The sequence below is a fragment of the Cydia splendana genome, chromosome Z (genome assembly GCF_910591565.1).
Source record: "Cydia splendana chromosome Z, ilCydSple1.2, whole genome shotgun sequence".
NCBI lineage: Eukaryota > Metazoa > Arthropoda > Insecta > Lepidoptera > Tortricidae > Cydia > Cydia splendana.
In genome coordinates this window covers 1,646,467-1,659,766 of record NC_085987.1, presented here as the reverse complement: position 1 = coordinate 1,659,766, position 13,300 = coordinate 1,646,467, and the positions used below count along the sequence as shown (strand labels likewise).

The window sequence follows — 13,300 nt, the reverse complement described above, 5'->3', positions numbered from 1 at the left end:
ATCATGTAAGTATAACGAGTAGTCCCATTTTAAAAATGGAACGGCCTAAGACGGAACAATGGTACACAAATAGCGTTAATTGTTCAGGAATAGACAATTATAGAGTTTCACAAGCGCAGCTGCACTTTCCAGCCTTCCTTTATGGTTGGTTATCTAACTTGTGATTGTTTATGGTCGGTACAGTCGGCCTCAAAATATTAATAACCACTGTGCTAGTAAAATGTGCTCACAAGGAACTCGATTTAAGAGTGAATTGCAAAAAATATGGACGTAATTAAGCGCAGTTAAGAAGCTGTGATTTAGTCTTAACTTAACACATTCACTGCCCCCGACGCACATGTGCGTCCACCGTCACACAAGTTTGTTCCTAGGCCACGCCCCCTGGCAGTGAATACGTTGATTGATTCATTTGTGTTACGAAAAGAAACTATGTAAATTTTATTGTATTGTATTTATTGTACTTCATTATGTAATATGTGTACGACATATACCTAAGTCTATAGCATACGCTAACACATCTAACTTAAATAGAATTTCATGCATCTAACTTAAATAGAAATGGCTTAACTGTGGTAACACAATGGATTCCATTAACTTTAGACTAATTACAGGTGCTTAACTATGTACAATTTTTTTGCAAATCAGTCGAAAAAATTTAACCACGCATTTCTGAGGCCATAAGAAGGAAAAATTGTAGTATGAGTTTAGATCAATTACCTACATTTTTTTTTTGTTTTGAATGTATTTTGTACATAAAAAGTAAGTCTTATAGGTCAAACTATCACTTAAAACGAATTGGTACTTTCTTTTGTCGTGAAACCTAGTTTTCGTCACCACACACATTGTGTTACTTGTCACCATTTGATTCCCGACAATAAGGATATTTAGACTAGGCCCCATAGTTGCAACATCGCCATCAAAAATGCGTAACAATAAAAAGATGTTTTTTTAAATTGGTAGTGGTACGCGTGAGCACTGAGCACGATGTATACGTTTTTGAGACGTAGTAAAAAACGTAGTTTAAATATATCATACGAAAATGGCAAATATGACACATTTTTTAGCATTTGACATTTAAATAACCTTAAGTTTATTTTTAAGGCTCAGGAGGTTCGTGTTCTTCTGTCACTCTCACTGAGCGTAAGCGATTGGACTATTCGTAACAAATTTGACATTCCCACACTATGTCATTACAGATGTCATACAGACTTGCTGAGTTAGGTTATTCCAACTCTACACCAATGGTTAATAATCGTTAGATTGAAAAAATTGGGTAACCAGTTATTGAAACCTTATACTAAAATTAATTCTGTTTGTAGGTGAATAGAATTCAGTTTTAGTTTAGGGTGGCCAGTAATTGATTGGTTTACCCTAATGTGTTTTTTTTATTGGATAAAGAAAAATATTGCCCACAATCTCACCTGATCGTAAGCCCCGATGTGGACTAGCACGTAGCATGCTTACCTAAGAGATGTCCATTCACTCTTTCATTATACTGTTTAAGCATGTTCAGTCACCTGCAATAATATCTCACACAACGACCGCCGCAAAAATATCTGACACGATCTCATTTGTAGAGCCATAACAGCGTGTCACATATTTTTGTGGCCTTCGAATAGTAACATATTATTGCAGGTGACTGTACTACTTGTATTATACTAGCGACCCGCCCCGGCTTTGCACGGGTTACACAAAACCTTAACAAATTACACACCTAGACCTTCCTCAAGAATCACTAGATTGATAGGTGAAAACCGCATGAAAATCCGTTCAGTAGTTTTTGAGTTTATCGCGAACATACATACACACAAATACACAGACGCGGCGGACTTTGTTTTATAAGGTGTAGTGATAATGTGATGGTTATAATTTGCTTACGTTGGAACCAGGTCAGAGGTGAAGGCCGCAATATTTTCCTGTATAGTAGTTAGGGCGGTAACACACTGCGCCACCATGGGTACAATCACCTGCGTATCAACAATATCTGACACGATCTTATATCGATTGTAGAGCCAGAGCGTGTCATTATACGGCCTTCGAAAAGTGACATATTATTGCGGGTGACTGTACTAGGCGACGATATACATACTTATATCGATATATAATTATATACATAACTCAGAAAAAAATATACGTGATGACAACACAAATAAATGCCCTTACCGGGATTCGAACCCGGGACCTCCTGGTTCGTAAGCAGGGCACCGACTAAGCTAGGAGGTTAATAATCGAACCACTTAACTATATTTTCGTGATTAATTTTCTAAGTCGATGTCAGCCCTACGCACTACGCACTAATGCCAATAGTATACCGAGAAAGTATGAAATAATGAAACGTAGCATGCCATTATGGGATATCTTAATATAGGGCAAAGAGAATTGAGTATAGATGCGTATTGTCAAAGTAAATTTTCTAGTTAATTAAATTTACTGCCACCTTTCGACACAGGACTAAAACTCTTAGATTGACTTATACGAGTATATGGCTATTTGACCCATGTTCCTTCACTGATATGTGTTAGATATCAAACGGTGTCGTGTCGTCATCTGTACTCAAGTATTGGCCAAAGGTATATCGCCATCTACATATTTTTTTCTTGATTTTCGAGGCACGTTTTTTTTCTTAGACTTTATTTATCTTATACACTCAATAGATCTTTGTATTGGGTGTCTGTTCAATGCACATCCTCAACTACTAAATGGAGCACATAAGACAATCGCAGTCTAAACACATAAATAAGCACTCCCATACAAATGTAGTATGGAAGTGCGACCGCTTAATTTCAGCTGCGCCCACAATTACAACCAGTACTCTTAATTCTAAATTAAAATAATGTATACACATGTAGTGCATATTTTTTCTATCGTACTTTCTCGAAAACGTTCGTATTTTTCATGCTACTTCAGTCAACCTTAGTACTTTATGTACCGAGACTGACTGAAATAGCAAGACACGTTCGCACGTTTCCGTGACAATACGATGGAAAATAATTATGTACTATACCTATAGGTACAACTGTACATGACGGCGTAATATCTAAAATCAATATCGACGAAAAATACGCATTTACAACCCCCCTGGTGGTGCGGGTGTCTGTGTAGTGTACCACTGGGTGATTCTGCTCGTTTGCCTCCTATCATCTCAATAAAAAATATAAAACATAAGACAATCAATAGGAATGGCAAGTGATGCGCGTGCGATGACAGATCGCGTTCATAATCCTAACAATGGCGTCCGTTTAGCATTGCCGTGACCCCGTGACCGTTCATGTGTACCACGTGTCGGCTTTACGTCTTTAGCAATAAGGTTGCAAACGAATCGACGAAGGTGCCGTGGGTTAAGCCAGTCATTTTTTAGATCATAATATGGTTGCCCAAAAATATGACTAGCAGTCTTGAGGTCTTTTTCTAGTAACTTCATCGATTCAAAACCTGATTACAGATGTAGTGCATAATTATTTTCCATCGTATATTTTCACGGAAACGTACGAACGTGTCTCGCTATTTCAGTCAGTCTGTCAAATTTTGTCATGCTACTTCAGTCAACCTCAGTACTACACTACATCTGTGTTCGTATTTAATACAAACGTTTCCGAGAAAATACGATGGAAAACAATTATGCACTTCATCTGTAGTAGCAAATGTATGAATATGAATTCGTACTAAACACATATCAATATGTAATCAGGCCCTAAGGCAAGTTAACACGCTTTTAAGGGCCTTATTAGATAAAAATAGACTCTTGATTAACATCAAAATGGAAATAGTTAGAACACCGCGGTGTCTTTGGGATAACTTAATTTAAACTCGGGAACGGTGTAAAAACAGAGCCTATTTCATGTAGATGGAAAAGTTTGAAACCTGAAAGATAGGGCTATAGTGTAAAGTAATCTAACATCTAACGTTGCCTGGGTGGCCCTGGGGTCGACGGCATTGCGTACAACGGCCTGACAACGCGACCCTACGGCTTTCCACGCGCGAAATAGCCTGTCTTCTATAGGAAACATTGTTTTACAGCTATTTGCGAAAATTCACTGAACAAATGAAAAGTTTAATAACATAAAACCGAACGTCATTGGCGTTATTCACAAACGGGATACTGGCCTGAATTAACTATGAATCGTTTGTCTTTATCTGTCATTTTGACTTAGTATTTGTAAGAAAGGGATTACACATAATTTAACTAAATTAGGCCCATAAAGTTTTATGAATAAGGGGGTTAACTCATAAGATTTTCGGTTGAACTTCAAAATGGCGAACTAGTCTCGAGAATATTTTCTTTTGTTTTTGCTCATTAATGTTGAATAAAAAAAGTGAAATATTCTCTTTTTGGTCCAGAGGTTGAGTGGTAGAGAATGCCTTAGGCATCAAGTCCGCCGTTTGTATGTATTATTTTATGTGCAATATTCTTTAAATTTTAAATAAATAATTATTATGCAATGAACTAACTTGGAAGTGTGCATCTAATGATGAATTAGTCTTTAAATGTGTTAAGTTAAACTATTCTTTAGTCAACACCCGGCAATCCATAGTGACCATTTTTAAAGTCTAGCTATCACTTCAATAAAAACATATTTGTATGCTGGGCTGCTAAGCTAATAGTTTTTTTTTAATACCACATCGGTGGCAAACATGCATACGGCCCGCCTGATGGTAAGCGTACACAAAAAACCCATGTAACTCAGTCATATAGGCAATCAAATTAAAATCAAATATCATAATATAGCGATCATACTTATTGCCAACACAACAATTGCGACCATTCTGACAAGAGTGTGATGGCAAAGAATATTGCCATAATTCGGGAGAGCACATGTGTACCCCTTACATTTCACTAAAGTGTCAAAAGGGCCTTTACGAGTTGGCTCCAGCGCCGCGCGCACCTCCCAAATGTCCGGAACACCATTGTTCTGTGATGGGAACGCTAGCCATATGATAGGTAAAGTAAATAAATAACCTCCAAATGTAGGATGATTCGGAAAATCAACTTGTAAATCAATAGGAGCATTTCAGAGTTTCTAATTTCACCGTACCGCTACTCTCGTAAATTTTAATACACTTTCATGTATGGGTATAAATAAATCATCCACAGTGTCATTGGCCAAAGCTAGCAAATACACCAACATCATTCATACAAGTTTAGATTTTTACGAGACTGCACTTACAAGACGTTTTAGTGACCTCAATTAAATCTTATAACTTAAAACGAGCAATTCTTGTATATTTATTTATATATTTCGGGGATCTCGGAAACGGCTCTAATCATTTCGATGATGTTTGCTGTATATGGGGGTTATTGGGGGCGAAAAATCGATCTAGCTAGGTCTTATCTCTGGGAAAATGCACATTTTTAAGGTTTTATAAGTTTTCCGAGCAAAGCTCGGTTTCCCAGATATTAAGTATTTATATATTAACTACCTATATATGATATTGTTGTCTAGTCCCCACAATACAAGCCTTATTGAGTTTACTGTGGGACTAGGTTAAACTGTGTAAAATTGACCTATATTTAAACTAAGACAGAATCTTCTATTTAATTTTATTTTCATACTTGTAAATAGCAGAGATATAGACTATGAAAATTTTTACAACAGCTCTTTTTGGTTTATAAATTTGACATAATGTTAGCAGTGGTGTACTGGTGTCTTCCCATTTGACCCCACCGGGCACATATAGGAGTGTTTTACATATAAATCATTCCCAGTTGTCCCCGCATCATGTATGCCGGCGGTCACATGGGGTGGGGACAAATGGGAATACAGCATTTATTATTATTATTGTGGTGTTGTGGGCCTTTGAGTGTCGCATCGACCAGCATTGATCTATTGTGACGGCCCTTTAAAGTTCATTACTAATGCCCGTTGCATCCAGAAAGTTCCAGATTCTTTGGGCCGTAATGTTCTGTACCTCATAGGGTTGCACTACGTGTCGCCCTAGGTAGGTACTTCTTTTTGACATTAGTGGTCCACAGTCTCCTCTGACTCCTGACAGAACCTGCATGTCGCATCTTGTTTCTTCCCAATTTGAAACATATGTTTATTCAACTTACAGTGTCCAGTCAGTATTCTGGTCACCGCGCAGGTTTTGTGCCTTTTGAGTCCTAAAAGCTCCTTAGCAGTTCTGCTGTTGAACCCTTTGATAAGAGCTTTCGAGTGTTCTTGTCCTTTAACGAACTTCCACCACTCGGTTGCTCTCGTTTTTTCTAACTTGCTGAGCAGAGAATATGCATCCCGTTTTGTGATTCCACAGAACGGTTCTGGGCCGACCAGGGGTGTGTCTGCGCCCTTTCTAGCAAGTTCGTCCGCTTCTTCGTTTCCGTTAATGTCGGAGTGCCCTGGTACCCATCTAAGTGTGACCTTGTTGGAGTTAGCCAGTGCATTTAGGTTTGTTTTACAGTTCTGGACTAGTTTTGAGTTTGACTCAAGGGATTCTAGTGCCAGCAGAGCAGCCTGGCTGTCTGAGTTGATGTAGATATGCTGGTGTCTTAGGTTTCTATCCAGGTTGATCTCCGCGCAATACAGCATACACCTGCAGTGGCTTATACTCCGTGCATTGTTATTTGCGTTATTTGACATCTGTCACTCACAACAGCAATACAACGTAAAATGTCTTGCACATCGAAATCACAAAGGAAAACAATTGCAATGCAAACATTTACATTCTACCTCTTTTTTTTTTTTAATTTAGGGTTGGCCGACACCACCATTATGAATCGGTAGTTGTCTAAGTAAATCAATATGAATTTTTCATTTTTCTTTTAATAAAAATAAGGAAAGGGTGGATAATTAACTGTAAATATGGATATATTTATCATCACCTAACATACAACAAATTTGACACAGAAATAACATAAATAAACTTTAAAATAGATCCCCAGTTAGTTTCGATTTTGACAATGGGTGCGACCTACTCGGTAGGTGTATTAAATGCATTTAGCTTGCGGGAGAACCATATAATTCTAGCTTTATTTAAATCTCAAATAAAAATTCATTATACGTCACAAGTCGATACCGCAGTCTACGTGCCATCCAATCGTAATCGCTAGCTGTGACAATCGATTTGGGTTAGTTACATCTCTATATACGTCAGTCATAATGTGTCAAATAACGCAAATAACAATGCACGGAGTATAGTAATCGGGTTTCGGTGGGGATCATTCTAGAACAGAACCTTTTATAACTGTTTGAATTAATTTAACTTCATTGCATCAGTTAAAGAAATGTTATGTTAACAAAAAAAAAACGAAACACATTGTAAATCGTGAGTTAAAGTTTGGCAACAACAAAGAGCGAGACGGAAACTTTCAGCCGCCTTTGTTAGAGCAGTGACGTAACATTCGAGCGCGCGGCGCCGTACCAGAACATAACCTCAAACTCACCTTCGTATTTCGCAAAACGCTGCTTGTTTTTTTCTTCAAGGGCCTGCTCGTATGCTTGTTTACGCTCCAACTTCTTTTTCTCCCGCTCCTGGACCTGCTGTCCCATACCGACCGCTAATATTTCTTGATTTTTCAACAGTGCCGCTTCGAATTGCTGTAAATTCTCGTAAACAGGCGCATCGGGCACTGGTAGCATGATTCTGTCCGAGTATAAAGCCTTCATGGGGTTAAATCTCACACTGTACGCATTTATTTCCGAGTCTGAAGTCGAACCGTCGTCCTCCACGTCGGATTTCACTTCGAGTTTACTAAAATTCTGCAAGCCACTCGTGCCCGGCGTGGGCTCGAGATCATTACCCTCCTTATCACTGTTGTCCGACATTGTTTCACTTATTGAAAATACGTTTTTACACTTTTCTACAGATATTTAACCTACACCGGTCTCCACTTTGGTCTTGACTATGAAGTGAAAAATCAATAGGTAGAAACGTCAAATAAAAACAAAACAAAAGTGCTACGTTTCGATTTACGCATTCATTTGTCGGATCGGCCTCGCCAAATTAAGCAATAAATACATGTACTTCGAATGCTTTGAAAGTAAAAACAATTTTCTTAATTATTTGTTATTTTTACTTAAATGATAAACGATATTTTTTTTAATTCCGTGCACATGTAAACATTTCAGTAACTGATATTTTTTTAATGTGAAACGAAACGTCATCTTTGCGTTTCGGTTCACGCATATATTTTCATCACAACAAAAAGTTAACGATGAAATAAATTAATTTATAGATACGAAATTGAATTTTAAAGTCAATTGGTTACCTAAGTGCGTTTTTAATTGATTAAAACAACCATAATGATCTCGTGATAGAATGTTGAAGGCTCTTCCTCGAGCTACATTATTTACAATGCCTTGTAGCTCTGTAGTTAACTTACGTTTAATGATTGGTTTGTTATGTTATGTACCTACCTATCATTATTTTTAATTAACAAACAAATAAATGTCATTCACAATATAAGTAAATGTTATATATTTTATGTTTTTATTGAAATGTGAAAAACTTCGTTATGTATTATACCTAAACACGTTAGATATGCGTTTAAATAAAGCTATCGCGGTAGATTGCCCAGGTATCTGATAATTGCATCTACACGAACTTAAATCAGATCAAATAAATCTAAAAATAAAACAAAATCATTCTCATACAGCAACTATAACGTGTTCGAACAAAAGGCATCATTATCACAAACCAATAAAGTTTATACTCAATCGATAGAAATCGAGTGGTGTAATTTCTAATATTGTATAACTGAGTCGTCATCGCGTGCACAAGGTCTTTGCCGTGCAGTAGGAAGTTAAATCAAGGCTCAACTCATCGGACTAAAGACTATAAATCAACTATAATAGCTTTGCAGTGTAGGGATAAATAGCTTGGGCCTGAGTTGTTTTCTATTGAATAAGAGATGGCGCTTTATTTTGTAATGTCGCCATCTATTGTCGAGTGGAAAGCACTAGTTTTGTTAACTTTCACGTTGATAATATTCGAAAATAACTAACTGCTCCATTAAAATTCATGTATCTTATTAATAACAGTGTGAATTTTTCATGCATTTTAATAGCCGTATCAAAACTCAATGAATAATGCAGCTGCATTATTAATATGCAGTATTACGTGGCAAAGTTATATCACGGCCATTCGTGGTTCATTTTTGCAATATGTACGCAGTTTATGATGGACTTATTTTGTTAATCATTAAATTAACTTTTCAAATAGGTATAACAAAAATGATATATTTTTTTAAATAATTTACATATAATTTTATTATATATTCCTACCCAAACAGAATATATAATCACTACGTTTTCCTATCTTTCATTTTAAAAAATTGTTACAAAAATTAAAAAAAAAATCAGTTAACTAAATAAACCACAGTATTTTTAAGCCCGCCAAAATACCTAAATCACGAAAAAAAGAAAACTTCCATGTTAAAATGTCACTGTGCAACAGTCGCTCATAACTTTTTAAACGCAATGACAGCGAAGAAAGTGCACTACGAATAGGAAGCGTTTAGAAAACAAAAGTCGTTTACTTTTTTTAATGCCAATTATAGTGAAAGAGCGTTCATTGTTCGCATTTTTTTGTCTGTGGCTTCTTCGTAGTGTTGCTAGCCTTCCGTGCATTGTTTTTTTTTTAATTCTCCATGTATTGCGATGATGTTACGATTGTTGCGATGCTGATTAATTTATATAGTTTTTGCGGTGTAGGTACTGAATGGCTTTAGTTCGCTATTTGATAGAGTTCTACTTTGATCTAACCGAAAACTCCGAAAGTAGTCAAAATATTTAGGGGGTATGGTAGCATGAAAATTTTACAAAATAACCTGTAACCTTACAAAATACATAAAATTAAAAATGATGATAGTACAAAAGTAAATTCATGTAACTAATTAAAAAAAAATCCAAAAATCATACTAAAATACACACATTAAAAACAAAATAGTTTTATACTCTTTAATCGTTGTTAAAGCAGATTCCATAGTCTAATTTAAATTACCAAAGTGTTTCTCTCTTGTCCTCAGAACGGTGCAGCCCATGGTGCGCGTGCGCCGCCTTCTCCAACAAGGGATCGTCGCCAGGTGAACTCGGCGCATTGATAACACAGCAGACTGACATTTCACTATTGAACACGTGACCCACTCCGACGCACGTTGAGGTTAAAAACCCACAGATTATAATTCCAAATATTTAAAAAAAGTCTGTAGGTAGTCTGCGGTGTATTTCTTTGGTGGCATATCTAAAGATGTGTTTTTAAAAGATTGCAGCGCCATCTGCGTTATGCTTTGATAAATATCTACTTTTATGTGATCTATATCAACTATATTTATACACAAATATCAACTTGTGTGGGCGTGCTTTTAAATTAAATTAAAATAACGTGCGTCGCAGTGCGGTACATTTTTTGGATCAGTAAAGGTCTTTGTTCTTTTATTATCTTTAATCCCGAATCAAATACCTAAATACATTATTAGTAAGTTCAGGTTATTGATGTTTCACGAAATACCTAAATAGTTTTGCAATAAAGGCAATAACGAAGAGGTTGTAATTTACTTACTTAAAAACTGTATTGTTTCATACATAGATAGAGCAATATTCATTCCAATACTTAAATAGAACATCTTAGAAAGAAATCTTTGCCAGCACAGCACCACTGGAGGGTTTCATCGCTTTTTCTTTGATATATGACATATACTTCAGTTTATAATTAAATAGTAATCAAAAAATACCATTAAAAATGTAGGAGTGTACCTATAATATTACAAGCATCCTGTAACATAAGATTTATCTTAATTTTAGATGAGTACGCTACATTAATGGTTTTAGATACCAATCTCCGCGAAGCTCTGCCCCATCTGGGATTCAACTATATCGCAATTTGTTTGTTTTTCCTCTATTGGATATCGCATTGAGGTATCGGCTATCTATCCACTTGAAACACTCGAGAATCAATTCACCTACAACCATTAGAAATTGTTGCTAAGTATTACGCACAATTAATTTTATGACACTATATATATATTCCATTGCTTATCAACTTAAATAGCTTTGATTTATTCAGGATAAAAGTACTCCACATTGGCAATTAATATTTTGCAATAATTATATAAAAAACTGTAAATATTGTAAAGCATTTTTTTCTAAAATATATTTACTAAAGCAGAGATGACTGCTAACCAAATAACAATTTTATAAGAGGGGATGGACAAAATAAGTCATGCTTATTTTTCCCATTTTTCTCTGATTTAAAATTTTTCTATATTCTGATTTTAAATCTAAGCTTACGCTCATTAATATTATGTTATTTTTAAGTTTATATAGGCCTGTCCAGACGGAATGATGAAATTAACAATTTGATCTACCTTACACAATTTCATTGTAAAATTAGCGAGCCAATATGCTTCGATTTAATTTGTGTCCACATTGGCAATAATCGAATTGGGCGAAAAATTGTCCCGTCTGGACTGGCCTTAAATAAATCTTCTTCTGGCTAGTAACTAACAAAAATGTTGCCACTAAGAAAAAACACTAACACTTCAATTATACACGCCGAGTTATGAAATGAAACAAAGAACTTAAATCGGTGCTCGGTCGTGCTATAATTGCCCATACTAAACAGTAATTAACTTCATCGGCGGTTCATTTCATGTCAGAAAACAACATTGAAATAAACGTTACTATTAACGATTGTATGGAGGAACCTTGCTGTCAAATTAAAATACGTGATAACGGCACCTATAGTGCAATTTTATTATGTCAATTGACGAATAACTTTTTTATAAAGACCCGTGATTAAATAATCGTAATATAGTCCCCGTAAAAAGATTTTTTTTTTGTTAAATTAAGCCATCTCTTTCTATCAAAAAGCTCACTAGGATGGTCTTAAAATATAAAGGGTCTGAGACCTCCCTAAGCGGCGCCATCTATTATTGTAATGAGCAACAAAATATATATTCTATAGGTTAACATTTGTTTTCATTTATTTGTTTGTGACAAAAACTAACTCTGCCTTGCCTGACTATCTATTTAACACTTATATTTCTTAACATGTTCGTCGTCATTCGACGTTACCCTTATCAATTAAAATCCCTGATAGATCATTGTTCAATTACGTTTGCCAATCATTGTTGTGCAAGGTCATGGATATAGAATTAATTACTGCTAACAATCGCACTATACTTAACCAGCCTTCTCAAGCGCTTGGCAGATGCTCAATTCTAACCTAAAATTTTGGGTGTGGATTATTTTAAAGACGTGAAAGCCTATACGCTCTTTATATTCACAGGCAGCCGATGGGAAAACAAGCAGTGAGATAAGTCCCGTCCACAAATGACGGTTACGCGCGCAAGTGCAACAACGTTCAGTGGTTCAGTGACAGTGTTGTGTTGAAGAGCGCCATCTGGCGTGCGATAGCGGCGCAAGGTGGCGGGGACGCATGCTGCGTCGTTGCCTTTGGCGATGCCATTTATAGAAGATGAGTGGTGGTCAGCTGAAAATGAGGGTAGAATGGTTGATCTCTCCAATTGTTTACAAGTGAGTATGCTTCTATATACATTATAATGCCGTGCGAAAGGCTATGCCTGATTTAGCATACATTATTAATCTGATTTCCCTACATTCTTAAGTCTCTACATTAACTAACACTAAAACATTTTTGAGGTTGTCAAATGTTAAAATTTGAGAATGTCGGACGTCTATTTAGGCCAGATATTCGCTGGGTCATATGTATATATTACTGACTATTATGCATCTCTTTCTTAACAATGTCAACTAATAAACTTTGGTTCAATAGTCAGAGTATAAACCTCCTAAACTGTAATTTTTCAGGACGCGGTAGCCGCCGCTAGCGGGCAGGCGGCCGCGCAGCTACAGCAGATGGCGACATCTCTCGGCGAGTTGTCGCAAGCGGAGCTGTCGAACATCGTCGGCGGGCTGACGCTGGAACCTGACGTTACGGAGGCGGCGGACCCTGATGATATTCTCAAGCAGCTTGGGGAGACCGCCTTTGACAACTTCGACACATTCTTTACGGACCTGACTAATGCTACGACGGTGCCGCCTATTGAGATTAAGGTAGGTCAGAACGGAAGAATTTAAACAATCTACTGACGGACTGGAATCATATTTGGTGAAGTGATTTAGAGTTAGATCCATTATTTTAGTTAGACTACTAAATCTCTCCAAGACATATTGTATTCCTATTAATCCGAGTAGGTATACTTATACAACGCATCACTCCAGTCTTAAATGTATTATTTTCTCTTTGACACCCGCACTGTAACTGCATATATAAGGCGGTAATAGCATTAATAATACGTACCTACCGTTAAACACTATAACATTGCCCTTTCAACATAACTTTG

The 13,300-nt window shown here is 36.5% G+C and overlaps 2 protein-coding genes across 5 annotated transcripts in view; one reads left to right on the top strand and one right to left on the bottom strand.

Moving 5' to 3' along the window:
* Nucleotides 1-7,820, bottom strand: part of LOC134804373 (U7 snRNA-associated Sm-like protein LSm11) — a 72,627-nt gene extending 64,807 nt beyond the window's left edge. The window contains exon 1 of the mRNA XM_063777408.1: nt 7,379-7,820. Within this exon, the coding sequence (XP_063633478.1) occupies nt 7,379-7,760 (382 nt within the window). The 5' untranslated portion in view covers nt 7,761-7,820. The remainder of the gene's footprint in view (nt 1-7,378) is intronic.
* Nucleotides 1-13,300, top strand: part of LOC134804354 (ecdysone-induced protein 74EF) — a 309,467-nt gene that overhangs the window by 123,765 nt on the left and 172,402 nt on the right. Inside the window, exons 1-3 of one of the 4 annotated variants that reach the window (XM_063777366.1) lie at nt 9,986-10,018; nt 12,223-12,470; nt 12,765-13,010. In XM_063777366.1, the coding sequence (XP_063633436.1) occupies nt 12,396-12,470; nt 12,765-13,010 (321 nt within the window). In that variant the 5' untranslated portion in view covers nt 9,986-10,018; nt 12,223-12,395. Of the gene's footprint in view, nt 1-9,985; nt 10,019-12,222; nt 12,471-12,764; nt 13,011-13,300 lie in introns of those variants that run through there. The other 3 variants (XM_063777368.1, XM_063777367.1, XM_063777369.1) reach the window with 3 other exon arrangements.